The following is a 21,135-nucleotide window of genomic DNA, read 5'->3' as shown; positions in this document are numbered from 1 at the left end:
GGAAAGTACTATTTCTTCCCTGATTTCCTCTGTGGTGTCTCTTTGGACATCTCCAGGAATTCTCTGGCTAAAGCTTCTGGGAGAGGCTGGCCCATGGCCACATGCTCTTGAGCGAGGTGCTGGGCAACCTGAGTTTGGAGCAGGCTTGGGGTTGCCCCCTTCTCCCCACTTCTGAAACCTGTGGCTCTGAGGGGCCTGCAGGAGTCGGAAGGGCCCGAGCAGCAAGGCTCACCTTTCAATTATGTCCAAGCGCAGCTGGTGTCCAAAAGGCAAGGTAATGAGTTCCAGGCCCGAGCTCACGCCCATGTTCCTCCTCATCTCTTCTGAGACGTCAAGTATCCTAGCAACCTGTGGAGAGCAGACATTCAGACACACTGGTGCAGGAAGTGGGCTTGCCACGACCACTCATCTAGCATGTGGACAGAGATAAACGAACAGTGTGGATACAGGGTACTTGTTGCTCTTTTCCCTTTTTTGGAGGAGCAGCATCTAGAAATATAGTTTTTATATGATGTTCATTTGTTGTTTTTTTTTTTAATGCATAGGCTGGAATATAAAAGCTAGGGTAACAAAGAAAGACTGAGGGAAGCCACTAAATTGGATTGCAGAAACTGCAGATTTGGTAAGTGTTTCTGCCCAGCCAGAGGGACAGTTCAGCAATTCAAGCTTTTGTCTGACACCGGCTGGATCCTGCTGTGGTGATTTGCTGCCAGCAGCAGGGCTGCCGGGTGTGCAGAGCCTGCTGCTTCCCTCCAGTGGAAAAGCAGAAACACGTCCAAGCTTTCCTCTGCTGTGGCTTTGCCATTCCTGTACTCGCTAACAGCCCCGACTGGTGGCTATTACCCGAATGACCCCTCTCCTGGGCTCAGTAAGTGTGCTGGACGTCTGGAAACTATTAAAATCATATACAGTGATTTGAAACCCGAGATCTATAACACACACACTTCTCCATCTGAGAGGCTTTCCTTAAAGAAAATCGTTGTTTGTCCCAGCCAGCTCTCACCTCATCTTGATTCTAGAATGAAATCCCAGTTTATGGGAATCAGGTATTAGTTGACTGTTTATAATTATGACACGTTACTTGAAATGTATGTTACAACTAAGGCTGCGCATCCCTAAGACGAACTAAAGGTGCCTCAGAGTTGCTGAAGAGATGACAATGCAGCCAGCAGAGCCAATGGGCTAAACCAACCCTGGACACATGACAGACATGAGCAATCTGGCGGAGTCATCCTCTCGACTGTAATTGTCCTGGGCATACAAGCCATCCGGATGTCTCTATAATAAACCACCAAGAACATCTGCAAGTTTAGCTGATACTATTAACCCTGATCCTTAACTTATATAGTTAAGTAAAGAAGCCACTGTCAGCCCAGAGGAAATGAGCATGTGGGTGTTAGCGACCAGTGGAAGACCCCAGAATAGGATGCAGAATCCATGCTTTTCTCTCATCTATGTTCTCTGGGCCTCAGTTTCCCCTTCTCTAACACACTGAAAGTTCACCTTTTTCAAGGGCTCTGGAAAGGGTCAAATGGATTTAGAGTCATTTCAGAACAAGTTGTGGAAGGGGGATGAATTCAGGAAAGATTTACACCATGACGATGGCAAAGCAGCTCCCATCCATGTCTGGCTGGCTAGAGCAATGCACATCTCCTCGCTTGTTTAGACAGCTGCCCTCTACCAGAGGCTCTGCAGGGCTCTGAAGCTGTGTGTATCCCAGAAAAACATGCTTTTAAACTTAATACATTCCTGTGGATGTGAACCCATTGCAGATAGGACTTTTTGAAGAGGCTACCTCTATTAAGGTATGGACCACCTCAATTAAGATGAATGTTAATACTATTACTGGAGTCCTTTATAAGCAGAATGAAATTCAGATAGAGAGAAAGCCACAGAGGGAGTAACCAGAAGCTGAATATCAATGAAACTCAGGAGAGAAGGGAGAGACTATGAGATGCCACCATCTACCTTAACATGGGACAAGCTAGGGACCCCAGGATTGATGGCAGCCAGTCCCAAAGTCTTCGGGAAATCATCCCTTTGATGATGGCTTGATTTGTTTGTTCTCTTAGCCTCAAAACTATGAGCAAATAAATTTCCATTGTTTAACCTGACCCATATCATGGTATTTGCTTGAGCAGCCTAGGAAACTAAAACAGGCTCCAAACCAGAACCTCTGTGGGATGTCCTCCAATCCCACACACATACTTGTGGAGGTAACTGAAAGATTCTTTATTCATTCAGTCTGGAAGCTCTAACAGACATTCCATAATCACTCCACTGAGAAAACTCCAGCATAAACACATCATCCCCTGGCCACTTCCTTGGGGCATTCCTGAGCTGACACCTGCTTTCCCCTAGACTGGGCTACAGAACAAGGGGGCCAGAGCCCACAATCCAGGGCCTGAGTTAAATCCCTGGGAAACACCCAAGGCCATGGGCTCCCAGATGCAGAGATGGGGCAAGCCCTAATAGAGCATATACTATAAGCTGGACATAGCTGGGCGGCACAAGTGCCTTATGATGAGGCGATACAGCCTATCTCTGTTCTCCCTATCTGAGCCATCCTAGCTCTGTAGGGTGTCTGGGCTCTTCCCATGGCCTTGGGAAGCTGCTGCAGTGACAGAAGAACTTTGGCAGGGACCTGATCTAGCACTGGCCGCTGTCCTCACAGCTGCCAAGGACCTTCTAAATGCAATCAGACCACTGGGCTCAAGCCCTCGCTCTGCTGCCTTACTTATGAATTTATGGGTCTGTCTCCCTCATGGATCCAAAGTGCTTCGAAGGCAGGAACCTCGTACCATCCTAGAACCAAGGCGTCAGAGACGTTGGAGGACAGATTGTCAGGCCTTCACGTGACCCCATCCCTATCCCCACAGAAAGAAAGGCCATAATTCAACCTTCTCCACCATGCTTTATGATGTCTGAGTTTCTGTGGGTGCCTGTGTTACCTGCTGCCTGGAAGAGGCTTTCTGCATTCTTCAACCAACCAACTCCTTTTCAGCCCTCAAAACTCATCTCAGATATGGCTCCCATCCGCACCCCCCCATCCAAGGTCCGGCCTCAGAAGCCCCCACGGCTCCTGCACCCTCCTCAGGTGAGCGTTTCCCAGCTAGGTGTGCTCTGTGTTCCTGTATCACTGCCCCCTCCTCTGACCACTGCCACCTCCACGACAGAGACCGAGACCTGCCAGGCACACAGCAGGCACTCAATAAAGTCTGAACACATCATGCAAATAAACACCTGATGCTACATATGGAGTATCTCGTTGAACCCTCCCAGCTGCCTCGGGTTGTCACCATTGTTATTCCCAGGAGAGGATCCTGGACAGAAAGGCAGCTTTCCCAAAGCCACATAGCTACTGAGGCAGAGGGGGATTCAGACTTGGCTGTCCAGCCCCAGAGGCCAAACTCTCAACCACCGGGCCTGGCCCTAGCCACATGCAAAGACAAGCAGCTGGGAGGTGAGGCATTCCATAGGCAATGAGCCCATGGAGGGGTGGGGGGATGGAGGGGGCAGGTACTGGACACTCCACACCAGCGCCGCCCGAACCAGGGCCCTGGGGGTTCAGACACTAATCCTCAGGCACTGCTGCAGCAGCCACCCTTGTGGGGATCTTCCTGGGGGAGGCACTGCATGGGAGGGTCTAGCACAGGGGCCCAGATGTGGCCCAGCTGCCTGTTCTTGGCTCCTGGGGGCCCATCTGCGCTGCTGCTACATTTGAGGTGGGGAACAGCAGCCCTTGTTTTATTTCCCTCTTAGAAGAGCTGGGTTGTAGCTACTTCATAAGTAAAGCCCTGTTGTGGTTCCAGGAAGAGAAGGAAATGGTAGTAGACGCAGGAGGGAGGAAAGAAGACAAAGTGCGCTCTGCCTTTGGGGATTGGGATAGGCAGGGTTCAAGCTGATCCCTGTTCTGTTATCTGTGTCCTTGCTTGAGGGTTCCCGGGCCAACTCTTCTCTGCTAGGGGAACCAACCCCTAGGCAGACAGGAGTGAGGTGCCACTGAGAGGACAAAGTACACCAGAGCAAGAAAGAAGGTAGGCTGCATGTTCCTTCAGTTGGGAATAGACTTGGGATCTGGTTTTGTGGCTGCCCAAAGCTGATGGAAAGGTTCCAGACTCTCCTAAAAGAGCAGGTAGCCATCTCATCTGTCCTGGGCTCTCATTAAGTCCAACCTGGTGCCATGAGAAAGAATGATTCACTTCTCCCTGGAATCACTGTTCTGTAAACCTAGGCCCATGTTTCTGCAGTAGTTCCCTATATGGAGACCAGGCAGGTTCACACTAGACTAGAATCTCACTCCTGGGTAGCTTGGTCCTGCTCTCAGGTCCAGGGCCCAGGTGGGTTACTCACTAGGAGAGAAGTCCTCCATCCTCTCAGCGCCCAGAAGGGCTTCACTCACTTTAAAGAGAGGTAAGCAACACAGTGCCTGACTACCTGTGAGCCCTGACCAAGGGCACTCAGCCAGGCCTGTGACAAGTCTTTGTTCTTCTAAGGCATCCCCTTTCCTGGCTCTCTTCTCAGGGTCGATACAGCTCCCCAGCCCCCACCCCCAGACCACCTCGCTGGCCTGGGCAGCCAGGTAGACTGGCTACTCGGTGTTCCCGCAAGTTCTTGTTTTAAGGAAAGGGCCTGTTTATGCCCAGGACAGACCACAATGCCTGATCTCTTCCAAGGTTGTTCTCGAAAGGCATCCCCACCCCCTGGGAGAACAGAAACTGGGCTTAAATGACCCGAAGGAAAATGCAGCTCCTGAACAAGCCCTGACTTCTGAAGCTGATCGACTTCACTGAGCTTGGGGACCGGCCTCCTCAGACTGAGGCCGTGGGCTCAGCCCACCCCAACCTGAGATGCCAGCTGTCTAGAGAGATCCCTTTGAAGGATGAGATTGCTTTGGGGCCAGCTATGAACAAAAGCCATCCCCATCTAAAAGAAATGCTTCCTATCAAAAATGATGATGATGTAAACCCCTATTTATTTGGTCACATGGAAAGACAGTTATGACTCAGTGTTCAATGAAAGATGCAGGATTTGGAACAGTACGTACAGTGTAGTGCATTTCTATGGTAAATGCAATTATTGACATGTTTCTATATGCAGAGTAAATGATACCTGTAACACTTATATGCACCAAAACAATGACAATGGTAATTGCCAGGCAACTGGACTTTGTATAATTTAATTTTTTTTTAATCTGTATATTGCAATTTTTCTAAATTGAACAAGGATTACTTGCAACAAAATTAACTAAGGTAACTATAAAAAAATGCTTACTTATACTATAGACCATTTTGGGAACATTAAAAATAAATTTATATGATGAAAGAGAAGTTAATTAGGCTCCGCTATTCCAGAAACTGCATGTTTCACCTACAACCTACTCTCCTCTGGACCTGGTTTGACCTGTCCCAGTGGAGCTGAAGCCAGGAGGGAATTTTTCACAAGCACCAGGTGGGAGAAGAGGCTATTCCAGCAGCAGCGGAAACTCCTGGCACCAGCCGGGCTTGGGGGAGGGGAGCCAGGCATGCCCGCAGGCAACAGCCTGTCACCCAGCACTCCATCCAAGGTGAATTTCACAAGCTTGCCTGGGCAAAGGTTGTCCTGGCCTACAGTTCCCACCCCTTAAATAAATCCCAAACCTGTGTGACCTTCAGAGTTTTCCTATGAGCAAAGCATTTAAAGGGCAAGGTAGAATGAGTCCGGCAGATCTCATTCTGCTGATTTTCCCAAAGCTGGAGCAAACCCAGGCCCACCAAGCCCTTACCTTGCAGTCCGTCCTCAGTATGTGCTGCGCAATGACCCTGGGGTCGCTGTTGGTCAACAGCTCTTTTGCACGTTTCAGCATTACTGTTTCCAGGGGCTTGTTCTCAGGAGAAAGGAGCTTTGACTCAAAGTTATTTGGCCTGAAAGAAGAGACGGTCTCTAGGAGGGGCACCACAAACTCGCCCTTGTCCTCCTGTCCCTTGTCCGTCTGCATGGCTGGGGGCTCCCAAGGCCTTGTCCCGTCATTGTCATCAAGGATCGGGTAGTTGGTGCCAGAGTTCTGGGGACCAGAGGCCCTGTTCTGCTTTGCTGTCAGCTCCACATAGCTACCCTGGGGACATAAGAGCGGCCTGGCTCCTCTGTCACAGTCCTTGGCAAAGGCTGGGCTCAGTTCACAGTAGTTGGCCTCTGATTTGAGCCAAGTGGACGGAGATGGGGGAGCCTTGAGGAAGGGGATCTTGCAGGGCTTGGGGGGTGGTTTGGGGCACAGCTGGCTGTCTGAGCCCCTCAGCGCCTCCCCCGCCCTAGCGTCCGAGGAGACCCTCCGAACCACTGCTGGACTCAGGGTGGGTTCACTGCCCGTCCTGAACACGGGTGAGTTTGAGCAGGGGCTTGTATCCACACCTGGGGACTGAGGGGGCACCTTACAGCCTGTGGAGGAAAAGAGAGGGTCACAAAAAGCTCAGCTGTATGCAGAACACAGAACAATTCAGTCCCAAAAGAAAATTCTACTTGATTTCCCCATGCCCAATTTAGAGCAACCTAAAACACCGAGAAGGCCGAGTTGGCCCCACCCCACTTCAGGAGACCACTCTGAAACCTAGTGACTGCTGGCATCTGGGCTACAACATCACTTTATGGTCACAGAGGTTGGCACAATCAGAACAGGAAAATATACATAGCTTGGAGGGCAGGGAATAATCTAATCTGGCCCAAAGAAACAGAGGCCACATGGCACAAAGGGCTCTGAATCACTCTCAAAGCCAGGGCGGATCCCAGCCAACTTTAAAGGGAGAGCTAGAGACACAGGGAAGGGAGGAAAAGCTGTTGTGATAACCACACAGAAGTATACACACAGTTTTCAAAGGGGCTTTAGGAAAACCACTTTGAAGTTCCAAGGAAGGTCTGTTTTAAAAATAATGAAAACAATCCCGTCTTACTAATAAATTGTTTGCCACATATTCTGCACACCCCACCGTTCTCCTGGCCATGAGAAAAGAATGGGGGTGGGGGTCAAAGAAAGTGTCTCTCTTGCCGGATGCTGTACCAGGAGCCCCAGGTGAACCCTCCCTCAGTCCGTGAGGGGCTGAAAGGAATAAGCTCATTTGTCCTGAGGACCACCAGTCGGTAAGCGGGTCTGAAATCAGAAATCATGAATTCAAATGCTGGCTCAGCCTTTTACCTGTTGGGTGACTCTGAACAAGTTACTTAACCTCTCTATGCCTCAGCTGCAAAATGGGGACAAGAATACCCACCTTGAAAGCTTATTGTAAGGACCAAAAGCCAGCATACCTACAGCTGCCAGCTCAGTGATTCCCACCCATAAAAACTCTATAGACCCCACCCCTTCAGCCTATAGGCTTACAGCCTTATGTCAAATTCAAACAAGAGACCAGGGGAACCAGGGAAACAGCCTGAAGGAAGTCAGGGTTGCACCATTACCCTCCTCCCCGTAAATTCCCACATACATACCAATTTGCAGGTAACTCTCTGACTGGTGGGCCTTGAGGGACAAGGCTCTTCGGTCCTGCATGTGATCCAGGCAAGCTGGCTGGCTACCGCTCTTCTCTTTATTTCTGAAGCAAAAGACAAATGGGGCAGCAACGTGTCATTAAATCATAAAACTTTTAGGCAGCATCATGTAAAGTTAAAAAAAAATGCTGACAATGAGATTTCTACAGCATATCCTAACAGTAAAGGAATGTCTGCTGGAGGAGGAAATTACTGATGGAGGCGATTAATGACAAGATCATGTCATGGGCTCCGTCCCATCTTCCCCAAGGTCAATCCAGTGAAGCCCCAGGATTACATCTCTGAACCTTCCATCCTGTTGAACAGAGCATGGCAAAAGCTTCACAATCCTCTCAGGACAATCTGATGAACTGAATGTGTACCTTACCAGAGTCTAAAATTACCTACAGACCCCAAAGGAATGACTACAAAACTACATGTTTTCCACAGTGGCTTCACAGTCGCACCTGCCTTGCTCAGCCTGGAAGCTGTGGGGGCAATTTTCACTTCAGTGCAAAGCTCAGCATCCTCCAAATAAACTATAAGACTGCCCCGGGATGCTGGCAGCCCATACTACGGGCTGTGCTGGGGGTACCCACAGATGGCCTCCTCCTGCTGAGTTGGAAAAAGCCACAACTAGGTGGCAAAGGGTGCAACCACATGAAAACAGTGGAATGTGGAATCTAACTTGCAGCATATTAGCTTTTAATCCTTCTGTCCTTTTCCAGTACAGATTGGGAATTTCTATAATTATACCCAAGTAGCACAATGTCTCTTTTGCTGGAAGAGAAAGCACTGCAGTCAAGTTGTAAAGAACTTTAATTGGCCCTCCCACAAGTTTAAAACAGTCTTATGTTATAGAAATTGGGAAGTTCTTTCCTACCTTTGCAAGCATCAAAGAAAAAAAAACAACAACCAAGCTCCCAGCAACCGAGAAATTTCACCAACCTCTCAGAGATAAGGCAGAACAGAGGGCAAATTCCAAGAGGAAATGGCTTCTGCAAAGTGATATTTGAGCAGCAATCACAAGCAAGCGGTCAGACTCCATCGGCCCACAGGCAGGGCGTGGAATGTGACCTGGCAGAGCACACACACCTCAGCCCAGGTGGCTGTCCTGGCCAGCCAATCAGCAGGCGTGACGTCAGGGCAGGTGGTGGCCTGCACCAGAGGCCGAGAACTGACGTTGGGGGAGCTGTGGGAGGGCGGAGGTGCTGGGTGATGGACCATCGGGGCCACCTTTCAAGTCTAGCCCAACTCCACCCCCATGTGAGGACATTTCTGGGCCGGCTGCCTGGTAAGCGGTGACAGGGCTTAGGAGAATCTGCTTCCCAAAGGGCAATCAGAAAAGTGACTCTAGGTAGCCTGTCTTGTCCATTAAGGGACTTTCTCTGCCGCTTTTTTTTCTCATTAAACTTTGTTTCAATGGGTCTCAAAATTCTATGATAGATTTTTGGTTGTTGTTTCCATTTAAAAAGTACTGATTTTAAAAACTATTAACTTAAAACTGCCACAGAGAAACAAACGGTCCACAACATGTTCCTCTCCTGAAGGTTTTACAAGCCATTGTTATCATTAACCAGGTTTTTACTATTCAACTTAAACAGCCAATTGAGACAAACACTTCTGAGACGTTCTTCCACCACTGATTAAGGGGGTGGGGAGGTGCCAGGTGTGACCGGTAATATTCCTTTAGCCTGCTGAGCTTTCTGGGCAGGCTTGGTGACCCGACCAGCTCCTGCAGTCTTCTTGCCCACTGCTTTGATGATACCCACAGCAACTGTCAGCCTCATATCACAAAAGGCAAAACAACCCAAAGGAGAGTCAGAGAAGCTCTCAACATCCACAAGCTTGCCAGGAACCATATCAACGATGGCAGCATCACCAGATTTCAGGAATTTGGGGCCATCTTCCAGCTTCTTGCCAGAACAGCAATCAGTCTTCTCTTTCTCAGCCCAGCAAACTTGCAGGCAATGTGAGCCGTGTGACAATCCAGCCCAGGTGTACAGCCAACACTGATTTGGCCTGGATGGTTCAGGATACTTACCTGAGTAGTGAAGCCAGCTGCTTCCATTGGTGGGTCATTTTTGCTGTCATCAGCCCCATTGCCCTGAGGAACATCTTTTACAGACATGTGCTTGACACTGACACCCACATTGTCCCCAGGAAGAGCTTCACTCAAAGCTTCCTGGTGCATTTCAACAGACTTTACTTCAGTTGTCAGTTGTAATGTTGACCAGAACATAGGTGACCACCACGCCCTGTTTGAGAACCAGTCCCCACTAGGCCCACAGACACAGTACCAATACCACCAATTTTGTAGACATCCTGAAGAAAGAGATGCAAGGTGTGCCGGTTTGAATCTGTGGTTCACCCCAGAAAAGGCATGTCCTTTAATCCTCATTCAATTTTGCTGGGTGGGAGCTTTTTGGTTATGCATGGAGATGTGATCCACCCAATTGTAGGTGGTAACTTTTGATTAGATGGTTTCCATTGAGATGTGTTTCCACCGATTCAAGGTGGGGTTGCTTAGTGGAGCCCTTTAAGAGGGAACCATTTCGGAAAAAGCTAGAAAGCCACACAGCTCACACAGCCACAGACCTTTAGAAATGAAGAAAATCATCCCAGGGTGCTTCATTAAAAAAGAAGCCTGGAGAGAAAGCTAGCAGACATCATCATGTTTGCCATGAGCCTTTCCAGCTGAAAAATAAACCCTGAACTTCATTGGCCTTTCTTGAGTGAAGGTAACCTCTTATTGGTGCCTTAATTTTGACATTTTTATAGACTTGCTTTAATTTGGATATTTTCATGGTTTTAGAACCATAAACTTGCAAGTTAATAAATTCCCCCTTTAAAAAGCCATATTGTTTCTGGTATATCACATTCCTGCAGCTTGCAAACTAGACACAAGGGTTCATCAGTTGGATAAGTAGGTGGCAGGATGCAATCCAGAGCTTCAAGCAGCATGGTTCCACTGGCACTGCCATCCTTACAGGTTGACTTCCCATTCCCTGAATCAAGGCTCCAGCATGCTGTCACCATTCCAACCAGAAACTGGCACAAATGCTACTGTGTCAGGGTTGTGGCCAGTTTTCTTAATATGGGTGCTGCCTTCCTTAATGATTTCCTCATATCTCTTCTAGCTGTAGGGTGGCTCAGTTGAATCCATTTTGTTAACACCAACTATTAGTTGTTCCAAACCCAATGTATAAGCCAGAACGGCACACTCATGGGTCTGCCTGTTGTTGGAGACACCAGCTTCAAATTCACTCACACCAGCAGCAACAATCAGGACAGTACAGTCAACCTGAGATGCGCCTGTAATCATGTTTTTAATAAAGTCTCTCTGTCCTGGGGAATCAATGATGGTTACATAATACTTGTTGGTCTCACATTTCCACAGGGAGATATCAGTGGTGATACCACATTCATGTTCAGCTTTTAGCTTATCCAAGACCCAGACACACATGAAGGACCCTGTGATGGTTGGGTTCTGGTGTCAACTTGGCCAGGTGATGGTGCCCAGTTCTCTGGTTAGGCAAGTACTAGCCTAACCATTGCTGCAAGGATATTTCATGGCTGGTTGATAAACCAGAAGGCTGGCTGGTTTATTAAATCAGTCATCTGAGTCAATTAAGGGAGTGTTTCCCACAAATGAGATAATCCATTAGCTGGATTTGATCCAATCCATTGAAGAGTTTTTAAGGAATAAGAGAGAATTTTCACTTCTTTAGCCAACGAGCCTCTCCTGTGGAATTTGTTGAGAATCTTTGCTGGAGTTGCCAGCTTCACAGCCTGCCCTACGAATTTTAGATTCTTGCACCCCCATGGTTGCACGAGACACGTCTATAAATCTTATATTTGCAGATATTTCCTGTTGGTTCTGTTTCTCTAGAGAACCCTAATTAATACAGACCCCTTTCCCATCTCAGCAGCCTCTTTAGTAAATTTCCCGATGGGTCTTTAGTCAATTCCACCATATTTGTAGATCATGTGGCCAGGAGTGGTGGACTTGCCCAAATATACGGGTCCAATGACAATGCTGGTATTATACTTGTCCTTTCCTATATTAAGATATAGCGATGGTTTTCACAACACCCATGTTCTGGCAGCATACTGTTGCAAAAAAGTGTCTTTCATTTCTTTATCTTTAAAAAATCCTTTTAGTAACAGGGGTCACTGAGGGCAGATGACGAGGCTTTCCTACTCAGTACCTGTTATGGATTGAATCATGTCCCCCAAAAAGGCATGTTCAAGTCTGACCCTATCTGGAAAGAGGATCTTTGCAGATGTTATTAATATGAGGTTAACCTGGACTAGGGTGGGCTGATATGACTCGTGTCCTTAAAAAAGGGGAAGTTTGGACACAGACAACAGAGAGAAGGTGGCTATGTGGCAGGGGCAGAGAGGGAGTGACGCCACGGACCTCAAGCAAGCCACCACCAGAACCCTCCAGACCTCAGAGGGAACCTGATGACACCTTGATTCAGACTCAAGCCTCCGAATGTGATGGAGGAATGGCTGTCACGATGCAGTGCATGGTTGGTTCCCAGTTGAGTTGTCCCAACTGAAATGGGGCAGGAGCTGAGCGGAAGGGAGAGGCTGGGCTGACCAGGAGAGACTTTGTGAAGAGGGTGGGATTCTCTGGGAGAATGATGCATCCTTTGTGGAAATCTCAAGTTCAGCTTTATTACTCTACAAAGGAGGATTTCTAAGTATCGGTGCTTGCCTTGCTTCCTGCAGCTGCCCTAAGTTGGACATTCTAATGCCCTCCAGATCATCATTATTGTGACTACTGACACTTAGCTAGCACTTACTTTGTGCCCACACTGCTCAAGGTGCTTTGCACATCCTAAATTGCGTAACCCTCCCAAGTCCATTTTAAAGATAAAGTCGAGGCACAGAGAAGTTAAGTAACTTGCTTGTGGTCATTGCTGAGGCAGGATGTGAGTCCAGCAGAAGCCTCCCTGGGGGCACACTGAGCCACATTTGTGATACTCAGAGTCCTGTGTTTTGCTTTCAGATTTTCTGAAATTATAGTTGATGACATTGTCTCCTGGTCCAGGAAGAAAACCAGTAAGTGGTGAGCCCAGGCAGCAGGAGAGGGGAGCTGTGCCATGGAAGCTCTGGGCTTGTCTCCATCCCTTATACCTGCCTCTTCCCTGCCTTCCCTCCTGACAGATAACATGCACTAAGGTGCTTAACTCCGTGAAGAGAAGTCCTATAAACACCGGGCACCATCACTGGTAATCGATGGCAGGGGTGGGCATTCAGCCCCATGATGTTATAAGGCCCTGATTTTCCATCCAGTTTCCTGAATGCTTCTCTCCCATGTTCCCCAAGGTTCAGGCTGCAGCCCCCATGCTCAAGACATCTCCCATCTTAAAAATCTTATCTAGATGTCTCTTATATGGTAGTCCATGACTAACAGGACCTGTCCTGTAACTATGTATTGAAGAGTGCTTTGAAAATTATTGCTTTTTTCTCTCTTTGCTTTGTATTTTTGTTCTACAAAAAAAAAAAAAAGTTAAAAAAAAGATCTCGTCTGTCTCATGGCAGCAACCACTCTTTCCATGTGGACCAAGCCCCAACCTAACCACACACCCTCTCCTGAACCCCAACTGATTTGCACTCAGCAAGCCCTTAGATACATCTCACATGGAACTACTTGTTTTTCCTCCAAAGTCCAGCCCCCTCCTGAATTCTCCTCTGGTCTCCCATTTTCCGGTCCCCACCTGGCCTGACCTACATTAGAGTCCTGAGAAGTCCCCATTCCCAGCATCTCAGGGCTCCCCCTCCTGTCCACTCTCACAGCCTGGACCTTCAGTGACTCACTGACCAGTTTCCTGCCTCCTGCCTCTCACTGTCCAGCTGTCTTCCATGTTCACTGTGCTGCTCTTTGCAGCTGCCACAAACCCTCTCAGCTGGGCATGAAGGCCCCAAGATGAGTCGGGGTTACCTCCCTAAACCCATGTCTGCCCATCCTGTCATGGACCCTTTGCTCCAGCTATCCCAAATTGCTCACTCCAAACCCCTCTTCCCCTCTGCATCTTTCCATCTAAAATTTTCCCTAGCCTTCAGACCAGCTTGAATCCCACCCCCTTCACAAAGTCTCTCCTGGTCAGCCCAGCCTCTCCCTTCCCCTCAGCTCCTGCCCCATTTCAGTTGGCACAACTCAACTGGGAACCAACCATGCACTGCATCGTGACCCCATCACTTTGCATTTTCACTTATAGCTCTTATCATTCAGGTGTTCCCAGGTACACTCCTTCTCTGCCACACTAGGCCTAGGCTGAGCACCCCTACACCATGCTGACACCAAGGCCAACCCACCTGAGGAGGTTCCCCCTGGGCAAGTTCTGCTCTTGGGCCTGCCCGCTGCCCAGGCTGAGGCTCAGCCTCTTGGCCACCTCCAGCTTTCCCTCAGGGAAGCTGCCCTCGCGGGCCTGGCTTGGGGAGGTGCCATAGCACTCCTCCAGGCACCGCAGGGGCACCGTCCTGTTGACGGGCTGGAAGATGATGGCTCCGCTCTGCTGGGAGATGGGCCGGCGGTTGCCCACGTAGCAGCGCACCAGGCCGGGGATGGAGTCGAAGCTCTCCATCTCAAACTGGTACTGTACGCGGCTGTAGGCCTCGCTGAGCCGCAGCACCGTCTGGATGATCTTGAAGTGCTGTGCCAGGTTCTTCCACTGACAGGTCAGAACAAAGTTGCCGGGGCTGGACAGAGAGTCACGCACCAGGAAGTCCCCATCTCGTTGCACGAGGTTTTCTGACACCTTTGGGACAAAACAGCAAGTTAGGAAGAGAGGCATGCTTTTAAAAAGTTGCATTGCTACTCACTCCTCTAGACGACAAAAAGCAAATGCTATGGTGTCTTCTTTGATTCACTGTATTTTTTTATTTTTTATTTTTTGGTAAATGTTACATTCTTAGAAGAACCAATCATTCATTCAAGAACTAGTTCCTGACTACCCAGGTGCCAGGCACACTTTAGGCACTGGGGATACAGCAGCGGATGAAGCAGACGAGACTCTACACCCTCTCAGAGCCTCTATTTTTATTGGAGAGCTTCTACTTCAGTGAGAATAAATAAGCAAAACATATGGTATGTCACATCTTGTGCAATTAAGAAAAAACTAAAACATGGAATGACAGGAAGTGCTGGAGGAGCTCGTTTTAAATAGGGTGGTCAGCGAGGGTGTCAAGAGAAGACGACATTTATGCAAAGATCTGAAGGGAAGCAGAGCACTGGAGAGTCCATCACAGGTGCCTGGGGGTCTGGTCTTCCCTCCCCAAGAGTGTAAGTGAGGAGAAGGAAGGTGTTCGCTGGTTTCTACAAGGTGTCATTTTCAGAACCTTCTCTCAAGACTCTGCTCTCCAGGCCTAGATGATGGGGAGGTGGGGAGCATACCAGGAGGCCACCAGGTGAGGTGGAATCAGGGGCATGGGTGTGGACTCCAGCCACCTCACTGCCTGCTGGAAAGGATGGAACAAAGCTCCTGGTTCCCTCACCCCACAAAGTTATTATGAGGATTGTATATTCGCATGGATAACACATGCAAAGCACTAGTACAGTGATTGGCACACAGCAGGTACTCAGAAAATAGCTGACTGTGATGGTGATGATACTAATAACAGCAAAAGGAGAACTTATACTGTGGTCGTTCTGGACCCAGACCACCTGGGTTTGCATGCTGGCTCCACTGCCTGACTTTGAACAAAGTACACAATCTCTTCATGGCTCAGTCACACCGTCTATTAATCCGGGATAATAATATCACCTATGGAGTGACTGAAGATGTAAAGAAATAGAGTGTTGGCTGTAACTACTATTATCATTACAGCATTCATTTACACAGTCTAGAATGCTGTGGGGCTGAAAATCTACAGTGATGGCAGGTGGTGAACAAACTTTATGATGGCAATGAAGAGAAGGATGGTGTTGACAGCAGTTGGTTTTATAAACTTTGACAATTTTTCCAGGACAACCCAACATTTGATCAACAGTATAGCTTGATTAGCTTAGAATAGTATGCCACCATGGTCACTTTTAAATTGCATCTTTGCCTTAAAATATATATTTGCACAAAGAAATTCCATTTCTTGGGTTTTAGCCTGAGGAAATAATTATAGATGTGAACACAGTAATTATCTTACAGGATGGAGAAACACCTCATATGCCCAGTAAATTGTGGTGCATTTATACAATGGACATGGATGTGATACAGAATGGTGGAAAAGAACATTTTATAACAGGAGAGAATTCCCAGAATAGATCATCAAAAGAAGAAAACGAGCTACCAAAAAGCATATTTGTGTGGTTAAAAGGGGGAAATGTTAGGTTGTATATATGTTATTAAAATTAAAAAATAAAAAGTATATGTAGTATGAACTCATGCTTGATTTAGAAAGGTTACAAAGCATTCATAGTGGTTATCTGCAGCAGGGAAAATTGTATGTGAGAGTTTAATCTCCTTTTTGTTCTATTTTCTACAATAAGTTTTAAAATTAAAACAAAGGTAAACTAAAAATTAGGTTATGTGATAGTGCTGAGACCCACTACGTTAAAAAAAACAAAATATGGTACAATATCCTTCCCTTTGCTTGCCCACACTCCCCTTTATTGTCACGTTGTCCCAACGTGGCCAGATCAGGTTTATAATAAAAATCCAAGGTAAACACTGCATCTCAATTCTGACAGCTTATTCTATTCTCAATTTCTGTACTATTAAAAAAAGAATACATAGTTGTCTAAATTTTTTCTTTTGGCTAAATTTCAATAGTTGCTGAATCTGGGTATCTGGGTGGCAGGCACATTGATAGTCTATGTACTGTTTTTGTATTATTTTGTAACTTTTCTGGAAGTTTCAAATTATTTGAAAATAAGAAGCTTAAAAAAAACACTCACATCGTTCACAGTAATCACCCAAACGAGTCACTCACAGTGTCTTCTAGACCACAAGGCTGTGGTTACTGCTTAATGTGTCCGTCTTCGTCTCTGGGTCAAGGGGCCGGGAAGGGGAGGGAGGGAGACGGTGTGTAGTCACCAACCCCGTGAGAGCTCTGTGCCCCCACCCCGGCCCCCAGGCCCCCAGGATACCCTCTCTCCACCCAAAATGAAGACACTGCCTTAAAACAGAAGGAGGCTCCACTGGGTATGAGGCTGCAGGCAGGCAGGCAGCCCGCCAAGCGCTCAGTCATCTGAGCCCAGCCTGCTTGGCCTGGTACTTTTTCCAGAGACTAGTCTCCTGGCAGCGCCTCCAGCTGGCTCTGTTTTCAAGGCCACAGGAACGCAAGCTTTCCCTGAATGCACTGACTGAGTCTGTGGATTTCTGACCTTAGGCCTTCTGCGATCCCCTTAGACACGGGCTTATGGCTGTATCTGTTCTGGGTTAAACAGAGGCTGGCTCCCACGTGGCCTGGGTGTGCAACCCAGCGGGATCATTAACCTGAGTGTTATCTGATAAGGACAGTGGGTGCTGGAGGGGAGGAGTGCGGGTACCTGTCGGGGGATGCGGCCGTGGTACCAGGCGTGGCTGCGTAGGTCCTCGCTGCTCAGCAGCAGCTCCTCTTCCAGCTCTTTCTTCAGCCTTTCTGGGGTTCTGTCCATGACATGCCTCTCCTTGGAGAACTGCAACAAAGAGTCAACAGTGACTTGCCCTGCCCGGGCCAGGCCGGCCACTCGAGATGACAGCCACAGAAAACCAGTGTGTACCCAAAGCTGCGTTCAGGTAGGGAAGGCTGGATAATGATTACAATAACCTGTGACCTTTCACTTCTCTGGTTCAAGCATGTAATAAAATTTTCACCTGCACATGGGACTATGTTATGAAAGCTTGGTGGGCAGTTCCTCCTCTCAGTGCACCCAGGCTGCAGTTAAAAGCACAGGGGTGGGGGCAGGAGGGGGGCGGTGGAGCAGAGAGAGATGTGTGGGCAGTGAGGCACATCTCCTGGGCAGAGCTGCTCTCTGCCCTGGGGAAGTTTCCTCATTCTTGGTCAGAGTTGTTCTTATCTGGGGCTGCAGCAGCTCCCCGACTGGCCTCAGGTCCTAGTCCTGCGGGACAGTGCTGCCCCAAGTGCAGTCCCAGGGCTCCTAGCACAGGTCCTGAATTCTTTGCTCCAGCAAAGTCAAGTACAGGGATTGACTTACACTTTAGAGACTCTTAGAGCGATTTGACAAAGTAACTTTATGTCTCTTGATTCTAATACTAGAAATACGAGTTTGCGCTTTGTATGTCTTTTTAATATCATATTTCTAACATTTTGTTTTTATGACAAATTGGCAACTGAAACTTAAAACAAAAGCAAAAACAAAATCCTGGCCTTGCACCCCAGAGAGTTTGAAAATCACTGGTCAAGGGCTGGGAGTTCTGGGGGCGAGGTGTGTGATATGGTTCCCAGGTCTAATTTAGAATCCATACCCACATACCTACCACCTGTCCACCTGTGAATGGAAGTTGGACACCTGCCCCTTGTTCACCAAAACCATGCCCAGGAATAACTCACTTAAGGTCAGGTGAGCAGGATGAAGCTTGGTCCCTGTGATTCCCAGGTCCCCCAGCTTGCCTTAGATAATGAGTTTATTCCTCAGCACAGCTTTGCACCTCGGCAGGAAAGAGCCCCAAATCCTTCTCCACCAAGAACGGTGATGATGACCCCCCCTTCCCCTTCACAGCACCTCCTGTGCAGCAGGCACTCCAGGGGTGTTTGGGCTGAATTCATATCAAAAAGAAGTCAATGTTGGTTGTCCATGATGTTGGCGGGCTTTAGACAGTTCTGGTCAATAGTTAGATACAGGTACATCTGAAGAGAGCTGTTTGGAATGAGTTGAGTATAAGATGTTGTCAACCCAACTCATTTTTTGTTGGTTTATTGCTGTCCTACCTCCTGCTAGATGATCAATTCCATAGGAGAAATTCACTGGCCTTCTCCCCTGACTGCCCTTGAGCAATACCTGTACATATTTGAGCACTTTGTGTTCACCGAGTGAACAAATACCCCTACATAAGGCGCGTCTGTGACTTTTCTTAGTTGTGGAGATTTACTCCAACTCTCTCAAATTAACAGGACTCTTATTATAGCTTGTTGCCACACAGCTAAAAGACTACAATCCTCAGCTTCCTTACATGGAGATGTGGCCATGGGATGAAGTTCTGGCCAAGGCGGTATGAACAGCAGTGTTTCGGGGACATCTGAGGTGAGATGTGATGGGCTGGAGCTCCAGCAACCATCCCAGGCTGTGGGGAGGAAGGCCACACCCTAGGAATGGGAGAGCAGAAGACTGAACGGAGCCTGGGTCCCCGATAACTGTGCAGCCAACACCCGAGGCCTGGACCACTCACCTCCAGCTCTTCTATATGATCTTCTGTCTTGTTATAAGCCTGTTATTTGGGGGTTCCCATCCCCAACAGCTGAACAAAATCCTACTCTAAACTGAGACTCTTCCTTGTTTAGTCACCCTGATGGTTTAGTCCGGATGCTGAGCTGAAATCCCTTGTGCTGCAATCTGGGCCCACTTCTTGGTCTGAGCTCTGAAAAATGTAGAGATCAGTAGGTCCTACCCACTGCTCAATCCTCTGATGAAATTTTATTCCCTCATATCCAAAAAGCTGGTCTCATATTTATTTTTGCATTTTCCTTTCTCCCTGAGATAATTTAAGATTCCCAATACCCAGGCCACCACAACCACCAACATACACACACATACACACACACACACACACACACACACACACACGCACACACACACAGACACACAAAACGTGTTCACTCTGGGGCGCGCTCTCTCTCTCTCTGCATCTCTCATAAACAACAAGGTTTTTTAGCATTTTATACATACTGATCTTTCACGTCAGGTTTTGAGATAAAGCTGTTTGATCCTTGTTGCTGAAAATATAAAATCAGCTATCTTGTTACTTATCTGGGCTTCTGTCCTCATCCCCTAAAGACAAAAGCCCACAATTATTGCTTTATCACCCTGTTGATCCCAGAGATCTATAGGGTATAACCCAACAGATAAAAGAAAAAAAGAGATTATTAAAATAGACTCTCCCAAATAAGTTGGGATGAAAGACCAGACTTCGAAAAGCATACCCTGAAACTCTGGTATAATTTGTGAAAGGTTAGGTCATTACACAATTGTCTACATTTGTATTCAAAAGGGCGAGGAGTGGGAAGAGAAGGAGCAGAGAGAGATTAAGAGCAAGCAAGCCAGGCAGTCTGGTTCATATATTTTAAAAGCCAGCTTTACTGCTGGGAAACTGCCTAGGCAGACTACGAGGATAAGGTCTCCCAAACTACTGATGGAGGTAATTCCGAAGGGTGACCCACACAGTGATTAATTAGTTGTTATTTTTGCGGATGGATGCCTTCTAGAACTTTTCACTTACTGTTTTAATTCCATGTATTAATACGGCTTTTATATTTTCCCAACTGCCTGTATTTATGACACCTTGATCTTGCCAATTATGATTCTGCCACTACAGATCAGTACTTCACCAGGCTATAAACCCCATGGTTGGTAAGGGGTGACCATAAGAAATCTGTTCAAAATATATCCATTTACATATTTGAAAACTTTGGGATGGACAACTGTGATCCTTGGGGACCAAAATGAGACTCCTGCTTCTGAGACAGGTCACACATTGCCTACATATTTCGTAGGATTCTGTTAGTTTCCCCCAAACAACCTGAACTTTTGGTAACAGTGCACATTCTGCTTCTCTGTTGCCATCTGGGAGAAATTTGATTTTTCTCAGAAATGTACTCTTTTAGTCATGGCATAAGCTAGTTTTTTTTTTTTTTTCTTCCTAAGCTAGTTTTCAGGCCTCAACTACATAGCAAATAATAGCCATTTAAAGGTAACCTAACAGGATCTCTGCCCTCGACAAAGGTTTTCTCATATGTCCTCAGAAATTCTGGTTACTTCTCCTAATGCCTTAAGGATCCTCCTGCCCTTTCTTAGATTACAAAATTTCTGAGGAGAGGGTAGAAAAGGTAAGTCTTTACATGATATTCACATGCACTCTGATTATGTGTGTCAACTACAATTAAGCACAAGAAGAAACAAAGTAAGGTGTCAGGTCCCAACACTCAGTTTACCATCTTGGGAAAAGAGAGGATACAGCACAGCATCCAATCAAGCCCAGTTCCTCATGCTCCTTCTCCTAACTCAGTTTCCAACCCTTTCACATTTGTCTCTGCTGGCATCTTCTGAGTTCAATGTGCCTCCACAGCCGGCTCCACTGAAGTACATCTTTAACCCCTAAATCCCAACAGCACCTCTGGTCTTGTCAGCCTAGGGCAGCAGTCACTGGGATCCCGCAGAGCCAATGACACAGCTGTGTTCACTCAGTTTACCCTGAATGGAAATGCAGTACTCACTGACCTTCAGATTTTCTGTTTTTTAAATTGCCAGACAGAAAGAAATAGCAAGAAAACTCATGAATAAGCAATCTCTCACACAAAATCAACAAATGTTAATAACGACCACATGGTAGTAATAACACTTTTTCTCTGAGAAGCTCAACTTCTCGAACTAATATCAGCTCCCTGGGAAGGTTAAGTTCATCATCTCAAGCAGTCAGAAAGAAGAATTTCCATCTGTACTTCAACCAGCCAGCTTCTCCTGAGGAATTCAACAAA

The 21,135-nt window shown here is 47.3% G+C and overlaps 1 protein-coding gene across 9 annotated transcripts in view; it reads right to left on the bottom strand.

Moving 5' to 3' along the window:
• The window catches only part of BCAR3 (BCAR3 adaptor protein, NSP family member), a 218,767-nt gene that overhangs the window by 17,858 nt on the left and 179,774 nt on the right, over positions 1-21,135 (bottom strand). For 6 of the 9 annotated variants that reach the window (XM_077120230.1, XM_077120231.1, XM_077120228.1 and 3 more), the window contains 5 exons: positions 16,994-17,122; positions 13,825-14,267; positions 7,456-7,559; positions 5,765-6,414; positions 233-348 (listed from right to left, as the gene is read on the bottom strand). In XM_077120230.1, coding sequence (XP_076976345.1) covers positions 233-348; positions 5,765-6,414; positions 7,456-7,559; positions 13,825-14,267; positions 16,994-17,122 — 1,442 coding nt within the window. Of the gene's footprint in view, positions 1-228; positions 349-5,764; positions 6,415-7,455; positions 7,560-8,377; positions 11,983-13,824; positions 14,268-16,993; positions 17,123-21,135 lie in introns of those variants that run through there. The other 3 variants (XM_077120234.1, XM_077120236.1, XM_077120235.1) reach the window with 3 other exon arrangements.

This window comes from Tamandua tetradactyla, chromosome 11 (genome assembly GCF_023851605.1).
Source record: "Tamandua tetradactyla isolate mTamTet1 chromosome 11, mTamTet1.pri, whole genome shotgun sequence".
Taxonomy (NCBI): Eukaryota; Metazoa; Chordata; class Mammalia; order Pilosa; family Myrmecophagidae; genus Tamandua; species Tamandua tetradactyla.
This window is presented reverse-complemented; position numbering and strand designations above follow the sequence as displayed.